Source organism: Mustela lutreola, chromosome 2 (assembly GCF_030435805.1).
Source record: "Mustela lutreola isolate mMusLut2 chromosome 2, mMusLut2.pri, whole genome shotgun sequence".
Lineage (NCBI taxonomy): Eukaryota > Metazoa > Chordata > Mammalia > Carnivora > Mustelidae > Mustela > Mustela lutreola.
In genome coordinates, this window is record NC_081291.1 from 109,955,814 (window position 1) to 109,978,400 (window position 22,587).

At 45.0% G+C, this 22,587-nt stretch overlaps 1 protein-coding gene across 2 annotated transcripts in view; it reads left to right on the plus strand.

Annotated features, from left to right (window-relative positions):
• The first annotated feature begins 8,275 nt into the window (after nucleotides 1-8,275).
• The window catches only part of MB21D2 (Mab-21 domain containing 2), a 109,657-nt gene continuing 95,345 nt past the window's right edge, over nucleotides 8,276-22,587 (plus strand). The window contains exon 1 of one of the 2 annotated variants that reach the window (XM_059163127.1): nucleotides 8,276-8,967. In XM_059163127.1, coding sequence (XP_059019110.1) covers nucleotides 8,757-8,967 — 211 coding nt within the window. In that variant the 5' untranslated portion in view covers nucleotides 8,276-8,756. The remainder of the gene's footprint in view (nucleotides 8,968-22,587) is intronic. The other variant, XM_059163128.1, reaches the window with a different exon arrangement.

A 22,587-nucleotide genomic window follows, 5' to 3' on the forward strand; every position in this document is an offset into this window, starting at 1 on the left:
ATTTTGGATTTGCCTGCTTTGATTTGGGGCTTGTCAACCCTTTCAATTCCATGACACGAGCCCTTTCCTTGCCTACTTCTCTTTATATACATATGTATTAATATACATATATTATATATGTATATTATTATATACACATATATACATATGTGTCTCTTTATGTACACATATATACGTATGTGTTATTAGTTCTGTTTCTCCAGAGAACATTGACTGATAGAGACAGCACAATATATCCTATTTATCATTTAAATGAAGGGACTTACTTGACCATAAGCTTCAGTAGGACACGGAACTTTCCTCTGTTGACTGCCGTATCCCAGTGCTTAGGACAGTGTCTGACCCGTAATAGAAGTTCAGTAAATATTTGCTGAATAAATGAAGGAATAAAAAAGACAGCCTTCTGGAAAACACCACTGCTGGCTATTGACTAGGTTTGAACTTACCCTCACATACCTTGCCTCTTGTGCTGATGCGCATGGCAGAAAAAAATCCCAGTCCTTCCTCTCTGGGTGTTCCCATAGGCAAATCACTTCCATTCCCTGAACTTTATTATCTTCTTCATCTGTATGAGTAGGATTTGATCTGGTAGAATTCTCAACTCCCCCCACCCCCTTCTTTGACATTTTTCATTTTGATGCATGGCTATTATATCTTCAATGTTGCATCTTTTCTTTTGTCATCTATCACACTGGAATATTATTTATTGCATGATAGTCATTTCTTTCATTATGAATCACACTATCATCAATTACCACCTGAGCTTTATAAAGTTGCTCTTTTACAGAGTACTTAAAGACAGTTTCGCCCTCCATTTCTAAGACTGGACTCCTGCCATATCTTAGTTGTAAGGCAATAAATAGACTCCCTAAGGTCTTTACCAGAACTGTAATTCCTTGTCCACAAGTGCTTTACAAGTCAGCTATAAAGGCCCTTATATTCATTTATCCTGCACCCAGGTTTCAGATCTTCAAACCATTGCTTCTAATTTTAGGGCCAGGAAATTATTTTATAGCTGTTTTGCAGCCTGTTAGAAATACTTCCTGCAGGGCTTTCTTTGGGTACCTTTTGTTTCCTCTCATCCTGTGGGGAAAAGGATTTCTGGAGTCTGAACGTACCTGCTGGGCCCTTGCTGGGCCCTAAGAACACAGAGGTCATATGTCTATGCCCTGGGGCCAAGCTGCTGAGTAAATTTCAGCTGCGAGTCTTGCTTCAACCTCCACCAGCAGAGAATAAGAGGCTATTAGCCAAGAGGTGCCAAGGAGGGGGTCCCAATGCACTTATAGGTTCTCCTCTCCTCATTTCAGGCTAATTCTTTCAGAGCCAGGGTCCTAAAAGCAAAAAATCCCTGGAACATCCTACCATGGAATGTCAAACTGTGCAAGGGTAGACTGTGAAAAAATAAACAAATAAACAAAATGTACCAAGAAATTGTACCCAGCACAGGATTGCTTTATTTGTCTTTTCATGTCAGAGTCACATTTCCAGAATGTCACGCCTGGGTGATACCATATTCTATACATTGACATTTGAGGAAAAGGAGTTTCGAAGATGAGGAGAGGTTTTTCCACTGATCAGGGAACTAACTAATGGGCAAGAGCCAGGCAACCATCAGTCTCTTGGCTTCCATTCCACTGATTTTCTCTAAATGTATCTTTTCATAATGCATATCTATATACCCTGGTTCTCCCCCAAAATTTTATGAGGCAAATCATAATAAAATGCACATACTCACATCCCCAGGGCAGTTTAAATAGACATGAATCATTAGAAATTAAATAGAGAGAGGGGGCTGAGGGGTTTTCTGTGTTTCTTCCTTTTTCATGTACTTTTTTCTTCTCTCTCCTATTTTCCCACTAGTCTATTTAGACGCACTGGAGGATTTGAGGATTTCTTTGGCATGTGTTTATGTTCAGAAACTACTAATAGAGAAAGCATAATTTGAATGCAAGGTCCAGGAAGTGTACTTAGGATTGTGTGTGATAATGTTGTCGGATCTGGAAGAGTGTCAGGGCTCCCATCAGATGCCCTTTCTCCGGGTTTTGCAACTTGAAATTTAAAATGAGCTTTGGACCACAGCTCAACTCACCAGGTCTTGGATCAGGAGAAATAATTCCTTCTATTCATGTACTGCACTGGGCATGGGGGAAAAGCCAACCTTCTCAAATAAGCTTGTTATATACTGCAGGGTTTAGAGAACTTTTTTTTTTTTTTTTTTTTTACAAGCTTTAGAAAACAAAACAGGCATCACTACCATTCCCTGCTCAATTTTAGGTTGCTCAGAGAGGCGGCTTCTATCATTATAAAATAAGTGTGTAAATAAATGTGTTAAAGGCAATACCTATTTTTTCTTTCCCATGAGAGCTTCTGGAATGGGGATTTGGGTGTGGGATGTGGGTGTGATGTCTGTGGCATGTCTATACCATGGGGTGGAAAAAATAGCCTGCTAGAATTGGACAGAAACAATGAAATACGAATTCATTTTAAGAAAAAGAAAGACACAATCCTCAATCTTGGGTCCTTATGTGAAAATGGACATAAAACACTTCATGGGAAGAGTTCAGAACTCATGGTTCTGTTGTGAGGTGGATTCTTGAAGGAAAAGCATCCTCAGTTGTTACAGTAACTGACAAAAAGTCATCCAGTCATAGCTTTTCAGGGCCTAAAGGCACCTCAGGGATCAGAGTCTAAGCTCCTGACCAACTCAGGAACCTGCTGTATCATAACTCTGATAAGTAGGTAACATGGCACCGAAAACCTCCCCTGATGGGGAGTTTGCGAAGTCATAAGGCAGCATATTCTGGGCAGAGTGGCTCTCATTAGAAAACGCTTCTATATCCTAAGCTGAAGCTTGTATTTCTGTAATGACCACACATTTTTTCCTTGTTCCACCTTCTATAGACATCCAGAAAAAAAAAAAAAAATTAAGTTTCCCTGTGATAGCCCTTCATTTGATCCTTAGCAGCAAAACAAAACAAACATCTCCAAGTCTACACTGACAAGGTATTGTGCTCCTGCCTTAGCCAGTGACCCAGTACCCAAGGTATATATAAGACAGGATTGATGTGGAAGGTGTGGGGCTGGGCTCTGGGGCAAGTTTAAGAGCTAGAAGGAGATAGAACAGTGTCCAGAGATTGTTAAGGGGGACCCCACAGTTTCCCCAGAACAGCTAATGAGGTTAAGGCACTTGTAGAAAGAGGATTTCTAGAGCAATTAATCAGCTGCTTTTTTCTTGCCTGAGGTATGAGATCAAGCAGAGTGGGTTTCCCCCAAAAGAAGGGAGAACTGAAAATTTTGACTTAATTTTTAAAAATTATCTTGTCAGAAAATTTATTGAACAAACGGCCTCTGCTCAGATTTTAAGGTAGAGAGAGAGGGGAACAAAATATTTTGTTTGCCATGATGAAACTTAAATGGAGCTTCGGGATCCGACCATGGGAGGAAATGCTGGGTAAAATGTAAGGCTCTCTAAGACTGAAGAGATTGCTGTTGTTTTTCTGGGTGCTCAGAGATTGGTAACAATACAGTCTGAGGTTTGACATAAAGATACTGAGTTTGGGGTTGCAACCAGCTACCAGCTTATTCATTTCCTCTTTCATTTATCAAACATTTATTGAACATTTACTATGTGCCAGCACCAGCAATAGGCACTAGGGATGCATCTGTGATCAAAATGGACTCAGCCAGCGCACACAAGCAGTGTATATTTTTGTGGAGGAGACAGACAAGTTGTCAGGAGGGGACAACAGCGTTTGACAGAACCAAAGGCAGTGAGTGGCTGTAAGGAGCCCACAGGACCTAGACTTGGAGGTGTGCAGGTGGAAGAGGTTGCGGAAAAGCCATTTGCAGGAAATGACATCTAACCAGAGAGCTGAAGGATGACAATTACTAGCTGGTGGCCTCTCAGAAATCACCATCTCCCTGTCTCCCTGAGCCTCAGTTTCTTATCTCTAAAATTGGAATGAGAATAACAGTCCTGAGTCACGTGCTTTAGTGGGAGGTTGTGAGGCTCCACAAACAGATTTTTGTGGTAAGTGCTCAGTTGAACTGTAAAGTGCTCTATCATTGTAAGAAATGACCATTGTTAATAATTGTTATCAGATATTGTGTTATCACCATTCCTAGACTCTATTTTCTTTCCGCATGTACAGATCTGGCTCCTTGGGCACAGCAGAAGCAGAGAATAAAAGGACAGATTTGGGTGCAGAGATTTACACAGTGACAGTTACTTTTTCGCTAGAGCCCCCAGGCCCTCAGGCCTACTGGGCACGGGGCTGGGTAGGGGGGAGCTGAAGGTGGAATGAGGTGCATGGGTCAGAGAGGGAGCACCTCACTTGGGGTTCACCTTGTTAGAAAGAACAGTCTGAGTCAAATGGTTATTCACACTGTTCTGGTGACCTCACTAACATTTCTGTGGCCCAGTCTCACCAGAGATAAAATTTCCCCAGCGGGGTTGTGTGCCTCTCAACAACTTTGTGAGATGCCCAGGAGATTCAGCTCAGCTCATCCTGAATCCGGGCAAAAGCAGTTCCAAATGTCAACAATTCTTGGTTGACAGAGATTTAACTTTAAAGAGCAAAGAGTTCATTTTGCCCAGGGGTCAGTCTCCTCTTCTTGTTTTATTAATTTTGGTCAAATTTTAGGGGATTTTCCATGCCCCCTCCGGTGGCCTGGAAATATATTAAATGTTTACTAAATTCAAAGTTCATTTGAGAAATAGAAACCACAGCATCTCTACCTTTGGGAAGGTCTGCTTTCCCTTTCTGTGCCCTAGTTCTCTTACCTGCAAAACGGAGATGGTGGTTGGGATTTCTCCCCAAGTCCCTCCACCGTCAACATTCCGCATGTCGGTGATATTTGCCTCTCTTCCTGCTGCCTACAGTTTCAAATCTAAGAAGCTTGGGCCACTTCCATGTGTTAGACTTTTAATGAAAATCCAACCACCCTAGAAGGCCAGATCTTGTAGCCTGGGCTGCTATTTAAATCTCTGTGAGACCAGAGCAACTTTGTTTAAAATTATATTTTGTTAATCCATCATGTGGATGTGGAGCTTGCTATTTTTAATACATGCTCTGAACAGCCCAGTTATTCAGGGCTGAGAGTTTGCCACAGAACTTAAGAGCTGAATTTAAAAGCAAACGGCCCCAGAGAAGCAATAAGAACGCTGCTTTCACAAGCTAATATAACTCTGGAGTGGGAAAGTAGAGGGGCAAGTTTTACCTCTAAGTGGGACAGCAGCGTGGCAAGGCAGTGAGTTTCTTTGCTCAGTTTGATGCTGGAAGAATGACCTTCCTTAGTGCTTGTTTAGATGGCAGACTCCATTGACCTTTCCTGGGTCATTTGTCAACACTCTGGAATGTGCACTTTTGTTATAGAACTGGGACATTCTTTAATATTTTCTCAAAACTTCTCTATCTGTCCCTCTCTCACTTCACATTCCCCTCTATTTCCGTTCCTTCTTTTAGGGAAGGGAACATACATGGTATGGGGGGCGCGGAGTGAGGCATGAAAATAGAAGCATTTAATGAAATTCAAGCAGAAATACCTATATTTATAACAACTCTTCAGTGATTGTTGGGAAACCATAGAAAGCTTACACTGAGGCATGAAACTGTAGCAAAAGTTACCTAAATGCTGATTTCCCAGACTTTGAGAGATATTAATTTGTCATTCATTCATTTATTTATTCATTCAAACATACTAATTAAGGTCATAAGATGGGCCAGGAACTGTATTAAATGCCGTGTTTACACTTTAAACTGTATTAAATGCAGTGTTTACAGTGTTTACAAAGCTTGCCCTTGAGGAGCTCATGAGTTTACTGGGGCCCAGAGATTAAAAATCCTCCCAAGAGGGCGCCTGGGTGGCTTGGTGGGTTAAAGCCTCTGCCTTTGGCTCAGGTCATGATCCCAGGGTCCTGGGATCCAGCTCCACATTGGGCTCTCTGCTCAGCGGGAGGCCTGCTTCCTCCATTCTCTCTGCCTGCCTCTATGCCTACTTGTGATCTGTCTGTCAAATAAATAAATAAATAATCTTAAAAAAAAAAAAAATCCTCCCAAGAGCCCAATTCAGGAAATTATGAATCTTGATCCTCTTTCTTATTTTGCCAATTCGACAAGAGATATTTATACCATGTTATCAGAGTTCTATAAGATCATATAAAAGGTATTCATTTTCTCTTCAGGACATCCTCTAAACATATAGGCTCATTAAAGGTCAGTGATTCATAGAATTCTGATCTGGCTCATGTAAAATAGAACAGACAGTGCTGAAGAACTGAGAGACCAATTATTGACTCACTCATTCAAAACACCCAAGGCCCAGGGCTAAGACTCAGAGCAATTTCTGCTAGCAACCTGTTTTCTCTCTGTGAATAGAAGTATCAGAAGAAAAGAAACAAGAAAAGAGCAATGCCTTGTTTATGCTTTTGGAAATGAAGAACAAGTGTCTTGACTTTTTGCCGGGATTATTTCAAACTGTTACTATGTAGGTTGGAGGTTTTTACTTGCATGGGTGCACTAGGATCTTTCCTATCTATGGAATGACTGACTGTACCTCAGTCAGCTGACTCACAGATGCCTACCATTGATCATGAGAGAAACACTGACAGATGGGAGCGGATCGATTTGTGCTGGAGTTCCAATCACTCGCACAGTTTATACCACTGCCCAGGTAATGGTAATAACCGTCTCAGATGAGAAGTCAGTCAGGGCAGCATAGCAGACCTACAAAAGCCAGCATTTATCTGGGCATGCATCCTTTTTAATATTGAGTGGGTGAGCTTGTTTCAAGGAGAAGGAAACCAAAGGAAATTAACTGGTTCTGTCAAAGTTCTTCATTCATTACTCGAGTCAAAAAACTTTGAGGACCTTCCCACAAGGCTAAATGCCATTGGAAACATGAAGATGGATATGATGTAATTCTTATCCTAAAGAATCTCATAGTTTGAAATGTGCATTAACAGTGATAAAGCAAGGTCAAAATTCATCAGTGTCATCTGAAAGTTCTGAAAGGGTGCAGTGGAGGTCCTAAGGAGGGGACTTTGCCACTGGGTTGGAGAGGGGTCCGGGAAGGCTTTGGGGTGGGGGGCGGCAGGTATGGAATTGGCTTTGGTGTAAGGTTGAGAAGAGAGTAAGGAGGGGAGAGAAATTAATTCCAAGGTAATGTCAGTGGCCAGATCTGTGTTTTGTAAACATCACTCCCGGCAACAACATGGAGAACAGGTTGGAGAAGGGAAATAATTAATTTTATAACAACAGTAATAGCAGCTAGCATTTAATTAATTGCTTATTGTGTCAGAAATTGACCCACTTTATTTTACATAATCATTAAACAATTTCTGAGATAGGAATTACCATCTCCATTTTATGGGGAAGGGCATAGCAGAACCTGGACTAACCAAACAGTTTGTATTCTTGGCAGTGAGAACTCGTGAGAAAATGAAAAAGCTCCTATCTGAATAGGGGACTGTGGAATAGAGAAGAGATGGATTTTAGAGAATTAGGAAGATAACTAGTTTCTGAGAACCAACACGCCTTCTAAATGTTTGCCTCAGAAACATCATAAACACGAAAAACAGCTGTAAGATCCTATTCTAAAAGGACCATGACTCAGATGGAAACTACCGGGTCAAATAAGTATAACTCCATTGCAAGAAATCCTTTATCTTATCCCTGTCCATCCACCCAGATTCTGGCACTCTGCCTGGCAGATGGTGGGTGCTCAAATGGTGTTTGGTGAATGAGAGAATTCTCATCTGGACATTCAACATTCATTGTGAACCTGGGGCAATTCATTCTGTTCCCCCATACCCCTCAACCACACTTCAGTTTTTCTAAAGAGCAGGCTGTGCCTCATTAACTCATTATATGTTAAGTTGAACAAGGTGTTATCCAGGAAAATTCATTACCTAGGGCAAAGATAGGGATATCGTAGTGCTTAATGGGAGTATCTATATGGCACGTGGTGGGCACTATTTTTGATATGCTTAATTCTATCATGTTTGGCAATCTTTGCAGAAAAGGTCAGAAGATTGGTTTCATATTTCTTAAGGCAGGTTCCTTCACCATCTGAGGCACTGGGAGTTTTTGAGATGGAAATGCTCCCCGTAGAGATGCCCTCGCTCAGAACACCGCCCTTAAAATCAGACAGAGAAAGACTCCCGTCTCCTTGAATGAGCTTGGCAAGCCCTGCCCCCAAAGGGGGTGGAGGTTGAGAAAGAATACGTCCACAACTCGCCCGTCTGCCCGAGTACAGATTGGCAAGTGGCATAGGCGCGCAGACCTCTGTCATTTATTTATTTTTCTTTCCACTGGGTGCGCTGTCCCTTTAAATGGGGACGCTGGTGCTGGCTCCGTAACCGCGGAGCCGGCAGCTTGTTGATTTCAGAGCTGGTGAATTTCACATTGTTTCCACTTCACTTTCCTCGCTCCGAGGGAGGCTCGGTAGGCTCCACGACCGCTGTCGCCGCGGCCGGCTAGGGCCGGGGGAGGACAGGGACCTGCAGCATCCAGGCCGGTGTGGGGCCGCAGGGTAGGGTGTCGGGGCCACACACGCACCCTCGCTGCAGTCAGCTGCTGCCGAAGCCGGGACGCCCGGGGCGCACCGAGCCGGGACCGCCCGCCTAGACGCCAGCCCGCCCACGGGCCGGGGCCGCAGCCAGGGAGCCGGCGAGGGGAGGAGGCCCGGGGGGGGCGGGGTGGGGGGCGGGGGTGGGTGCCGCCGCCGCCGCGGAGCTGCTACTCGGCGCGTTTTGCATGAAGATGGCGGCTCCCACCGCCAGCAAGGCAGCCTCCCTGGGCTGTAACAACAAGCCAGCGTTCCCGGAGCTGGATTTCAGGTCAGGAGCTCGGGTGGAGGAATTGAACAAACTCATCCAAGAATTCACGAAGCACGACCAGCGGGAATACGACGACCAGAGAGCGCTGGAGATTCACACAGCCAAGGATTTCATCTTTTCCATGCTGGGTAAGAAGGAAAAAGGGGGAGGTGTGTGTGTGTGTGTGTGATGGGAAGCGGGGTAGAGAACCCATTCCCCCTTCTCATGCTCTCTTTCCTTCTTGGTTTCCTTCCCGGAGCCGGGTGCCTATGGTAGAACCCATCCCTGGTCCGCCTCCCCTTCTTTCTCCGCCGCAAGCGGAGCTCCCTTCTTTAGTATACTTTGCGCCGGGTCCTTTTACCCCCGTTCGCTGGCTCTTTTGTTAATTTCTCACCGGCCGGGGGGCTCGTAAGCTGCTGAAGTGTTCGTGGCGAAACATCTCACTGTCGGAGGGAAGCCCCTGGAAGCGGCGCGGTTCAGGTGAGACCCCGAGGCGCCTTTCGATGCAGGGGTTTGGCTGCGGAGGTTCGGACCTGCGCCTTCCGATGAGCGCCGAGTGTCGGGTCCCGTCCGGAGCTTGGGGCGCGGAGACCGTTCGGGGCTCTGGCTCCGCGCCCGAGCGACAAGTTGCTTCTCTAGTCTTGCGGCGCGGCGCTGTCATGCCAAGCCCCCGGTGACCAAACTTGTTGGGTGTTCCCTAGTAACCCGCTCGAGTAGGCTGGGCGCCCGGAGTTCGTGCAACTTTGATTTGCAAATCGACTTCCCTTTGAAGCGCTCGGAAGCATTTCCTGTGCTTTTCCAGGGCTCTCGCTGAGCTCGGAATTTCTGATTCCCAGCTCGAAAATGACCAGCCTGAGAGCTCGGACCCCAAGAAGCGCCGGGCTCCTCCTCTTTGTGTATTGTCCTTGCGCCGGCCCGGGGAGGCGCCCTGAGTTTCGAATCCCGGAGACGCCGGGGGGGATAGAATAACGGCGCCACTCCCACCCCCGAGCCCGGCACCTACAGGTCCTTCAACAGATTGTCGGATGGTGTGTGAAGGGAAATAATTAAGCAGACCTAGAGCCCACCCCCTCCGCAAGTGTCTGTCCTTCGAATGATTGCTACTGGGGTGTAGAAGGAGTGTCCGCTGCTGGGAGCCTCCCTCCCACGTAGCTTGTGGCTCCACTAGTGCAACCCTGGGGGCATGCAGTACGTGGCCTGACCGTTAACGTTGCGCAGAACTGGGATTCGAGTGTGGAGCTGTCCTAACACGCGGCTCTGTGCCCTCTACAAATCCATCCTCAGCCAGTTTTCCAGGTCGTGGAAAATTTTTTTTTGAAAAAGGGCTTTGACCCCAGAGGAAGACAGAATTTTTTTGCTTTCCTGCTACAGTTTACTTGGATTACAGCCGGCTGTTGGTCGTTGCTGGTTCTGTCGTTAGGCTACCTTCTTTCCTCTGGGTTTTCTTCCTCCCCGAAGCCCTAGTCCAAGTCGCGGGTTTTACAGATTGAACGTTTGGGGGCCGGTAATAGTAATGCTTTGGGAAGTTGGAAAAAGTATGTGAAAACTTGGGGCTGGATTTTACCTTTTGCTCCACACTGCCCAAGTTGTCCTAAATCCTGTATGGGGTTGAAAAGCTCTCTTCTGAGCTACTCTGCCATTCAACCGTCTGTATGAATTAAATGTTTTGTTGTTGTTGTTTAAACAACTCCCAAACCTGGTGGGAGCTTACAGATCTGAAAACCGGTTCAGTGATTGGCAGAAGGGTGGGGATACGCAGAGAAGGCTCAGGGCAGTGATTTCAGTTGCTTAATCATGGCCTTCCTCTTTGACATAAATAATGGAAGTCTGCCATTGTGTTGTTACAGCCCCCTGCATCAGGTCTGGTGTCTTCTGCTCTAGGTGGTTTTCTAGAGAAAGGTTCTGGGTCACCATCACACAGGATAATCATGCAACAGAAAATGGGAGGGGAGGGGAGGAGGAGTAAGTTTAGATACCGTGCTCATTAGGAACTTCTATGCTAACCCCATGACTGAGACACTGATTGAGCCAAACCTTCACCCACATATGAAGGGTGAATTATTCCAGGGTGCTTAATGTATACCTGCGTTTGATGTCACCAGAGGTATTATGTTGACAGGTAAGCTAAATTACCTTCTATCCCTTTTTATCCAGTTGACCTTGTGAGAGAAGGCTTTCTTGTCCCCCTGGGAATTTGATATTTCCACCTGCAGGAGAGAAAATTCAGGAAGAGTGTCATTTAAGCCTTTTGCCCCTCTGGACACTAGAAGGCAGATGGCAAAATGGGCTTTGCCTGTGTGTGGTGCTGCATTCATTAGTGAGTTCCCTGCCTTCCTTTAATGAGGTGCTGGCTCCTCTAGACAAGTGAAGGTTTGGCGACAGCTAGGGTCCCCGTGTGGATTTACTTTTTCTAAAGCGGATTTTCGCTTGGCTTAAAAAACAAAATCTCTTTTTGTGCACTTTGTTTCACTTGCCACAGCCTTGAGTCTTTCATGAATATGCAAATGAGGTGTCTTAATGACCCTCAGCTTGTTAAGGTGTCACTGGGGTGGCACCAGACCCTCATTTCTGGGAGGTTTTGGGGGGGGGGCAGGGAGGCACAACTCATCTTGGCTTTGTTCTTCCTCTGTCTGAGCTGTGTGTACCTGAGGACTGTCTGCAGCTTAAAAACATTATCCCCTCACATGGAGTGAAATGGTAGAGGCATTTGGTGGAAGTCCCTTTAATGGAGCTGTGGAGAACGCTACCTCTGTTTTCAGGCGGCTGGGGTGGTGGGGAGCAGCTACTTTCTCTGTATAAAATTGTTAGTCTGGACCGAAGGCTTGTTCTCAGGCCTTTTTTTGAAGGGTCTACTTTGGAGGCAACTTTGTGCAGAAGAGTGTAAATTGATGGTAGACAGTTGTCATCACCAGTGACCTGTCAGCCCCAAGAAAGTCCATTGTTCTATCAAAGCAGAGTTCTGGATAGGCTGTGGGTTGGTCTGAGGCTGTTGGTGGTCACTGTGATCTGTCCTGACGTTCTGTGTTTGTACAGATATTCTGATTCCTTTGAGGTGGATGTTGGCTGGAAACATCTAGACTCACTCTTTATTTCTCTATACCTTGGTCTTTTAGGAGACTGATTGCTGTTATTATCTAGTTAATATTTGAGAGCCCAGATTGTGTGAGAGGCTGGCAGTGCATAATAAACACCATTTATCAAAATTCAGGGAAATTGCCAGAGTTCATTAATGTTTTAATAATATTTGGTATTTGCATAATGTCTCTGCCAGTTCTTTTGTTATCTTCATTCCCTTGCGAGGTTGGGGGGAGCCTGGTTGTGTCCCCATTGGACAGATGCACAACAGGAGCTAGGCAGAAACTAGAAGCCAGGGAGGAGACAAGCAGTCACTTATCCTATAGTCCAAATGGTAGATACCATGGCATAGTTATTAGGACAGCTCTTATTTATGATTGCCTTCTTAGTGCCAAGAACTTTGCATGGTCTTAGAAGTAGGTATTACTTTCCCATTAAACAGATGAGGATATTGAAATTTCCTGGGGTTAAGGCCCTCCCAGGGTCTCAGGGCTAATAAATCGTACAGATGTTGCTCAAACTCACAATACCCTGCCTCTCAGGCATGTTCCTCCTCTCCTACTTGAGAAACTATTAAGAGTAAATGCATTACATCCAAGGACGGGCTTTGGTTAAAAAAAAAAAAAAAATGCTGCCTCTTGTTTCAGGATTTTGTCTCTGATTTCAGCGATCACTGTTAGAGTGATCCAGGAAGCATCTGAGCTGATTTCTGGAACAACCCGAGTTCAAGTATTTTATTCCATAATAAAAGCACTTGTTTGAATTTCTAGTTGAGAAAATGGTCATTCTAATAAAATGTGGAAATCTGTGGTTCTAGTCCTAGTCTGCTGCTTTGCCAGTTGTGTGATCCTAGTTTTTTTTATCTATTAAACATGGGTAGCTTTGTAAACGGAAAAGGAATGTATACATGATTTTATTATTTATTTAAAGAAATGGGCATTATTAGAACATCTAGTGAATTTAGGCTGGGATTACTTCTGTAGGTTGGTTTCAGAAAGAACTGGGGAGTACCACTAGAGGCAGCCTAAGAGAATATGGGCTCTGGCCCTGGAAGTCATGGCTAATTCTACCTTGCACTGCCGTCTGTTAACCTCCTACCGTGCTCTGGCCATTGTGCTAACCACTTTGCATAAATCCATCAGTGTTTGTCATTTTCTTCCAAAAATTTGTGCAGATAAGTATTCCCCTGCCTCTGCATTCAACAAATATTTACTGAATGTTGTACTGGTGGCCGAACAAGATGCAGGGTCCCGAGGATAGCATAGTGAGCAGAAACTTGGAGAAATTCATATAGGCCCTTGGAGACCCTTCCCTCTTCTCCTTTGCCTACAACTTCCCTGAAAGCAGTTTGCTGGCTTCTGTGTCCATTTAGGTCCATAAATACATCTTAGCCATCTCCAAATCCTAGAGTGGGGTGCTTCTGAGAGTTGCTAGACCTACCATATTTTTAGGCACTTTCTGTGTCTTCCGAGTAGACTGTTTTGAGGCCCGGCCTTTCTCTTGTTTGAATGCCATTTTTCTCTTGACGAATTTATCCAGCAATATTTATTGAGGGAATTTATTCTGTCGTTGCCTTGTGGGCCTCCAAGTCTTGGTAAGCCCCTTAGAGTTCTAGTCACTAATGTGCTGTATCTGAATAACAGGCAAGAACATATTTGAAGTGTACTCCAGCACTGAAAGTATTATGCATCTAGGGCAGGGAGAGCCCTCTGGATATTTATTTTTGCTGCTCGTTCAGTTGGTCTCAATACTTCCTTGGTGGTTCTGGGCATTGTTGACCTTCGCCCTTGACAGAAGAATCCTAGAACTGTTGATTCTGGGTCTTCCCACAATGCCTTGTTCTGTTGCCCATCGGATAATGCATTGCTCATGATTAGACTGGGCCCCCTTTTGCTTACATAGAAACATTAGATTCTCTCTTGTCAAGCTGAGAACTTGTCATTGAATATTAGCTCTTTAGACTTTCCTGCAGCTCTTTTTTTGTTTGTTTTTAATCAATTTGGAATCTCTGATCCCCTTTCAAACCTATTGAATCCGAATTCTGGGAGCTCCCCAAACTGTCTGATCAGCAGTCTGATATCCTGTCCAGTGTTAGGCCTGATGCCGTGCATTTCCCATCCAACAGAACTGCTCCTTTCCGCAACGAATATGATTCCAGTTGACATGGAGCCTACAACCAGGCTGCTGAGCCGAATGAGCAGACATGCCTCCTAGTTCTTGGAAACAGAGTCCTTCCACCTGGGACAGAGGCAGGGAGGCATGGCGACTGCACCAGAGGTTGTTGTAGGTCTTTACAACATTGTATCATTTAATTGTCACCATAACCCTTGGAAAAAGAATTACAGGGCAGAATTCAGGAACTTCCCAAGTGTACCAGCAGGGAAGTTGCAGAGCTAGGACTTAACCAGGGTCAGGCTGATGAAACCGTTGCTTTTGACAAAGACATTCCTCTGCTGTCAGGAGTGTTAGGAGACCTGGATTCCGGCCCCCACTGTTTGTGTTATTTGCTGTGTGACTTTGGGCAGGTCACTTAGATTCTGAGCCTCAATTTCTGAATATGTAAAGGGGTGAATAATTATAGCCATCTCTTGTGTTCGGGTGCATTAAGTTCTAAATCTGAAAATCTCTGTGCGGGACAAGCGAAGGACATGTCTGTAGTACCAGCTCTGTTTTGTACTGTGTGGGATGTGCGTTGCCCACAATAAGTCTCCTAGCCTCTTTGGGACTTCTTTTTGCCCATTTTCCAATTATAGAAAATACAAAGAATAAAGCAAAATCATTCCCCCATTCGAATCACTATTAATATTTTGACATGCATTTTTCTCCCTAGACATCTGTGTTTATACACACACGTAAACCCACTCATACTTACGTGCACACAGTTTTGCATCATATGGATGCATGATTTCTCTTGGTAAATTTATCGATATGCTGTCATCTCCCACGCTTTAGAAAAAGGAGTTCTAATCTAAAACAAATGTTCTCCTAGCTTCTTTCATTCATCTCTTATTCCAAAAGAAGATACTGTTCCAGAACTTAGAGCACATCATCTGATTTAATAATCGATTTAATAATCTGATTTAATAATTGTTGAACCTTGACACTGTTGATTCCCGAGGGTTTTATCTGCCTTCCAGGGCCATCTCCTAGCTGTATCTTTGCATGCTCTGGACTGTTACAGAATTTACCCACGTCCCATTTCCTTCCTTTGCTCTGACTGTTTTCTCTATGAGAACTTCTTAACCTAGGTCTATGGCAGTAATAACATGGACTGTGTAAACTTGAATGGGAAAAATGACAGCTTTATTTTTATTAATCCCTAACTGAAATATAGTACGTTCCTTCCATTATAAAAGGAGGTACTAAGTCATAGGAGTATTAGCAGTACCTATCTTTTTTCCGTTTCTTGCTAGAAATCAGATATTTTCAGTTTACATTATAATTCTTGCCAGTATCTCAAAAAGTTGTTTATTGCTGCTGTAAAATGATGGTGTCTCTTAGACTTGCTGCAAGATTTCATGTAATGCGGTAGTAAAGAATCACTTGTATTCTATCACAAATGTACTTTTTAAATGTGTGTTTTTGCTTTAATATTGATTTGCTTTAAAGTCCTGTGTACTTTTATCCTTTTCATCTAAATATACCGTTCTTTTTGCAGAAGCCCATAGGCCTCACCAGCCTGTCAAGATAAACTCTGTCACAGAGACAGTTAAGCATTTTAGCTGCTAAGCAATGATGCCTTACCTCTGGTTCCTTTGCCTTTTTCAGCTCCAATTCCAAGGCCACTCGACTCATGAAGTTTTCCTATAACTCTCCAAGGAGAAAAAAAATTTACCTTGCTTCTGTGTTCTTCTAACACCTGCCATCTCCCCCTTTTATAGCCCTTAGCACATTCTTCCCTGGGCTAGGTTAAAGAATCTAAGGCTTATTTATCTTTCCAGCACTCAGTGAGGTACACAGTTGGTGCTCACAGAGTGTTAAGTTCTTTGATTCACTCTGAAAGAGCCTTTCTATCTGAAGCTTCTTATTTCAGCCTCAATTTCAGGAGTGAGCACTTTCTGACATTGTCTCTAAGAATTTTCCCTTCTGGAAAGCCATGCTAGCATAATGGTCTTCTCTGGAGTCAAGAAAATCTTGATCCAGTCTTTTTATTCGTTAGTTTTTTCTCCCTTCCAGGAATAATAACCTTAAGGCTTATCATAGGGCTATTTAAGAAATGTGCCAACTGATTACTGTAACTTTTTTTTTTAAGATTTTATTTATTTATTTGACATAGAGAGAGAGAGAGATCACAAGTAGGCAGAGAGGCAGGCAGATAGATATAGAGGGGGAAGCAAGCTCCCTGCCGAGCAGAGACCCCGATGCAGGGGTTCAATCCCAGGACCCTGAGATCATGACCTGAGCAGAAAGCAGAACCTTATCCCATTGAGCCACCCAGATTGCTGTAGCTTTTTGACCAAGAACAGCAAACAGTGAGTTGTGGGAATGTCCCCTTTCTTGTAGATCCTCACTTTTCCTCCATAGCCAGTGGGGGTCCCGGTGGAACTCCTGCATGGAAGTTCCACCTTTGGGGCTTCATGAAATGCCGAGAGGGCATAAATTATCTTTCCCATGAAGGCTTTTTATAGGCTTATCAGGCAGCTTCCAAGTTTCCAGATGCCTACTCTGAAATTGAATTCCAACAATTCTTTATTATAGACCACTGTTCCTCGCCATCAGTAATAATAAGTTAGCTTTGTGCAGTGCTTTATAGATTATAATCATGTTTGCATTTGATGTGGAATGGTATTCTCTGGACAGGCTTTTCGGAAGTAGTGTAGGAACTGTTAACCTCCATTCACAGGTGGGGGTGCTTGAGACTCTCTGATGAGTTGGAGGTCATGGAGTACGTTGTCATGGAACAAGACTCAACCCAGATCTCTAGTGTCTTCTGCTACAGTGCATGGTCTGCAAAGAGCCAGTGGGCTTTTCCACCGTTAGATGTCTTCCATGGGTTGTCGAGCTGAGTCTGGATTCCCAGACAAGGGCAAGGGTAGCAGTTTTCATTCCCCTTTGGGCTTTTCTGCTCTCCCCTTGGGCCGAGGATAGCTAGTAAGTGATCCTGGCTGAGATCGGGATGGGTAAGTACTTGCCCCATAGGTCTGCATTCTCCAGGTCTGATTGTTAGGCCTTGCCCAGCTCTTCTTAGGGTCTGTAATGGTGTTCACAATGGACCTGGGTGATGCTTTGCCGCTGTGTGATCTCTTTAAGGACTTCTGTAATTATGCTGTTATGTGAGGCCCTGTCTCTAGGAAAGAGCTACTTGGTTTTTTGTCCATCTAAGTGTCTTTTCATAAGTGCCCTCTGCACAAAATAAAGGGACAGATAACTAGGTACAGTGCTGCTATGAAAAAAGCTAGCATGGGGAGCTGTTGTTCAATTTATTTATTTTTCGTATTTTTCCCTCAATGCAAGAAGACATTATTAGTATTGGTGAGTTGAGTCAGTAATGGGAGGTGGTATAAGTTTTGTTTTCGTTTCTGGTTCTCCCAACTAGCGTTTGTATAGCTACAATGTATGTAGAATCGTATAGGCATCCATTCATGAATTCATTCAACACAATTGGGAGTGCCTACTGTGTGCTCGTGTTCATTACTGCACTGTGTAAGTGTGCAGAGTGCTGAATGAGAGAAGCAAGGTCACAGCCTCCACGGGACTTGGGTTCACTGGGAGATTTTGTAAGATTTCAGTATGCAAATAAGCAGGGGCGTGCACTATTGAAGAAGCACAGAAAGTTATGCTAGAGAATGTGACTGGATAGGCTGGAGTGAAGCAGAGACATTTGAAATGGGAAGATGAGAAGGAGCCAACCATCTGAAGCAAAGACGAAGTAAATTAGGAGTATTCTAGGTAGACAGAACATATCCAGAGACCCTTAGGTGGGGGTAAATTTGCTGTTTAAATGATAGCAAGTCTGACTTGGCCTCTCCAAGGAGGAGTGCTCTGTGTGCAGATTCGGCTTGAGGTGGAGGGAATGGGCTGCCTACTTTGGACTATGAGGAACTCCCGCAGGTCGAGGTTTTCCAGGTGGCTCCACCCTTGGCCAGGCACTTGCTCACAGTGTTCAGGGATTAGGCGGGGGATGACAATGTAGAAAGGTTGGATTACAGGTCTTCAAAAGGCCCTTTGTAGTCTTGTGATTTTCTGATTTCACCCTTGATAGCCCCAGGCTCGAAACAGTGAGTCCTATCTTAGATGATTTATGGGTCAAACAGGCAGTTTTCATGGGATCCTAATAAGGCTTTACTTGTATCTCGTCCTGCATAGTCTACAAAATACTTCCAGGTGCCTAATTTCATTTTGACTGCTCACAACAACCCTCTGAAGTAGGTGTTGTTTCTGCCTCTCACAGAGGAAGAAACCCAAGGTCCAAAGAAGTTAAGTAACTCACAGTTACTGCAGGGTTGAGGTGGGATCCAACTCCAGCCCTCTGAGGCTCACCCCGAATTCTCTGGATTATGCTAATTCTAAAAACCTTCTCCCCTGCCCCCACCCCACTTTGTCCCAGGATAGTGGAGGCAGTTAGGATTTCTGGTCAGGAGAGAGGCTCCCACGGTGGGGAGGAACCCAGCCAATAGACTGCAAGTCTGCATGTGCCTGGTCCCGATATTCAACTTGTAAGCACTTTCTAGGCTGCTTCAAGATCACCCTTTTAGCAGCCGCAGCTGTTCTTAATAGCAGCTGCTTGTGTGGATTGTGTTGTGATTAATAAAGGAAACTCAACAGTTTGTTCTTTCAACTGTGCCCTTGGTGTGCACAGCCCCGCTCCCAGACGGGCTCTGTTTAGGATTCGGAACAACGCAGTCCTGCTTGTGCACCGTGCGGAAGGACCCCTCACCCTGCTGTCAGAAGGGGCGGTCCCTCGAGATCAGGGCTGGTGAGCCAAAAGCCCACCAGGGACCGGGCGGTAAGGACAGTGAGTGCGGTGGGCAGCTCGAGCAATGCCAGCTGGTCCTTGGTGTCCGAATCAGGGATGCCGTGGAGTGGGCAGTGCACTGGGGCTGCCAGCCATCACTCTCCCGTCTTGTCTAAAGGGGGGGCGTTGTGCCTGGCAGCCCACCAGCCGTTCCTCACTGCTGTGTTTTATGGTGTACCAGCCTCCTGCTTGTTTAAGTAGACGGCCTGCCCTGCTCCCAGAGCTTCTTCTTCAGGAGGTCTGGGGTCCAGCCTGAGAATTTGCATTCCTACTGAATTTCTAGGGGATGCCCCGCTGCTGCTGCTGGTCCAGAGCCCACACTCTTGAAGAACCACTGCTGAGGAGGCGGGGCTGATCTGACTTTGGACGTTTTAAGAGACCCAGTAGATCTGGATTTTACACGAATTCATTACATGAATGTTTGATTTTTGAATATTACTAAAATATTTAAGGAACATCATGTGGTTTAAAACTGGAGGTCACATAGTATACTGTGGCTCCCGGTGTATCACCTCTGATCTGAATACTTTCAGAGAAATCCTTGTGCTGTCTGCTCTAGCAACGGAGGCCCAGGAAGGGGCAGTAAGTAGTTCATCAACAGTATGCGGTTAGTTTGGGGGCAGAGTCACCACTAGAACGCAGGTGTTCTGTCCACTAGCCAAATGTGTGTGTGTGTTAGTCCTAGCACACTGTATATTCTAATATACCAAATAAATTTTCCCTTTGAATGGAAAGCTGTCTGTATAACTTTGAAAGTAATTATGCTGAAATTAATTTTTTAAAAAAATTTCATTTATTTATTTGACACAGAGAGAGAGAGATCACAAGTAGGTAGAGAGGCAGGCAGAGAGAGAGGGGGAAGCAGGTTCCCTGCTGAGCAGAGAGCCTGATGTGGAGCTCGATCCCAGGACCCTGAGATCATGACCTGAGCCAAAGGCAGAGGCTTTACCCCACTGAGCCACCCAGGTGCCCCTGAAATTAATTTTTTTTACCATGCTCCAAGCATAGTTCTAAATACTTCATACTTTACATATGTTGACTAAGTTAGTCCTAACCACACTCCTGTGAAGAAAGGTCATCTTCCTATTCTTATTTTCTGATGAGCATTCCAAAGCACAGAGAGGTTAGACAGTTACCCAATGTCCCAGAGTTACTGGTAGAATGGGGATTTGAACCCCAGAGATCTAGTTTCAGGCAAAAGCAGCAAATAATTACAAACTTTCTTTTGTATCTCATTAAGCAAACAAAAAAAACCCTCCTGCAAAATGGAAATCAATGATGGAATATTAGTTCTAATTAATGCTGCTGGAAAACTTGGAAACTACCTAGCCCAAGTTCCTCCCTCCTCCATTTTTCAGAAGTGGAAACGAGCCCCAGAAAGGAGAGGGCATTTGAACATTGCGAATGCTGATTTTTACCTTTGGGCAGACTGTAGGTTAGGTAAGTGTCCAGCAAGTAATTGCTTCCTCAGAAAGGTACCCCTGAGTGTGGTCACTTGGTAGCCTCTGCTCCCCCGGAAGGAAGGGTCCATCTGGGTGTGAAGGGAGGGCGAGTCACTGAAGACGTGCTGTGCTTCAAGGTAGGGAACATTCCCTTGCATCATTTGCAGTTCTCTTAATTGCTATTAGAGGAAGGACGTAAGGTCTGTTGTGTTTGCCTTTGTCTTTTGACAGTTCCTTGTCTTTTCCTGTCTGGTTTCTTTCCCGTGGAGTGTGTCCTTTTGTCACATCTGTGCTATTTCCACAGCTTTGAGCATCGCCATGAACGTTGTCCTCTCTGAACAGTCTGTATGTGTAGTAAGAGAGGGGCTGGCTGGGTGAACCCAGGACTCGGGCCAGCCTGTGGTTGGGACGAGGGGAGGCTCCAGGGGCTAGGGTGTCTTCTTGGGGCCTAAAAGAGAACCACCACCACCGTTGCTTCCCGCTGCTGGACTGGGGGCTCTGAGCCTTAGGAGGATTTAGAGAGTTGTAATAGGATTCAAAGAATTATAGACGAGTTAAGCCAGTGGGGATCTTCCTCAGATCAGTTCACCCACCCCAGCATTTTGCCAGTGGGGAAATTTAACCCCATGGTGGACGGTGACTTGCTCAAGGTCAGAGTAGTGGTGGTGGGAAATATGCCCTCGCTGTTGGCCAGCGATTGTTCCAGGTGCTTTAAAATCATTAACCCATTGAATCCTTAGAGCGATCTTGTGATGAGGGAACTGTTACCATCCCCAGATTCCTGGTAAGGAAACTTGAGCAGTTAAGTCACTTGCTCAAGCTGGCAATAGGGGCGCCATTCCAATCCAGGAGTTCTGCCTCTTCCACTCCTTGCACCTCTCCAAAAGTCAAGGAGCATTACTTTCCCAGGCTGTTTGTTGATTGCTGGCATGGAAGCGTGGGGAGGTTGGAAAGAAGGGAAGACTGGGCAGGGTGGGGAAAATAGTGATCGCGCTACCCTGCAGACTGGTGGCTCCTACCATTGTTTGGGTTTCTGGTCCAGAGACTCGTCATTCTGCCATTTAGCCTTCCTGGGCAACAGTCATACTTGTAGTTTGTATTTATGGAAAGTCCTTTGTATCAAATCTCATCTCATCCCCAGTCTCCTCATTTTGAAAGAAGGAAGGTGTGTCCCAGCTAAGTGATTGACGTAAAGCTGTATAAAGGTCAACTGGGCCCTTGATATTCAGTAAATTAGGGCAGTTTTGTGAAGCCTTTTTCCCCTCTCTCTCCTGATTCCACCCCCCTCCCCGGTGGGTTTCGTTCCAGATTTAGAACATTTAATTAGGACATAGTTAATGTAGTCTATCGTTGTGGGGAGAATAGGGAGCAGATCTTTTCTTCGGCGAAAGGCAGATGCCATATGTGCTTTCGACAAAGTTACTTTGAAATAAAAATTTATACGTTGAATTCGGCTTTATGTGAACCAAAGCATCTGCCTCTTTAGTGTTGGGCTGTTCTTAAAAAGCGAGTAATTATTTATTAAGGTAAAGAATAGCCGTGTCCAGTTCCCCTGCTCTGTCAGGGCAGATGTTTGTACATTGACTTGTCTTCAGCATCGTGCTACAAAGCCAGTCATCGGGATGAAGCAACCTCTTGAGATCCTAGCGCTCGTGCTACAGAGCATTGCAGTTGGAATCCTCAGGGCAGCCTCATTCCCAGCCCTCTGACTCGTGGTTTTCCTGCAACGAAGAATTGGTAGGAACGGAAGCATCCTAGTTTGGTGAACCCATCTGCACAATGCAGCAGCTCTTGGGAGAGGATTTTATCATCCTTAATTCTTGAGGAAGAGAGGACAGATGGTAAATGATTTTACTCAGTATTTTTGTCATTCAAGACCGACCGACCCCTGTTCCTGTCTCCTGGATCCCATTCTCGCTGTGGACCGCCTCAGCTCTCTGCCCTAGGGATGATCTCTGCCCCCTTCAACTACAGTTTCTCCTTCTGAGACATCCGTGCATGTGCTCTCTGTTTTTTCACCGGAGATCTTGGAAGACCTCTACAACAAGTTCTCCGTGAGGCATTAGAACTCCACGCAGAACAAACCTTCATGTTGTTGACACAAGTTTTAGGACGAGATGGACGATGAAAAAAAAAAACCATACAGATTATGACCAAAGTCCAGAAGGAAGAACGCAGACAAAGCAGAACCTGTTGCTGTGATTTGTCATTCCCTCTCCAGTTTGGCAAGGTTGGCCATGCTCTCCTGAGCTCTCTTCCTGTGGCGTCTGTGGCAACATACTCTTCCTGGTGTTTGC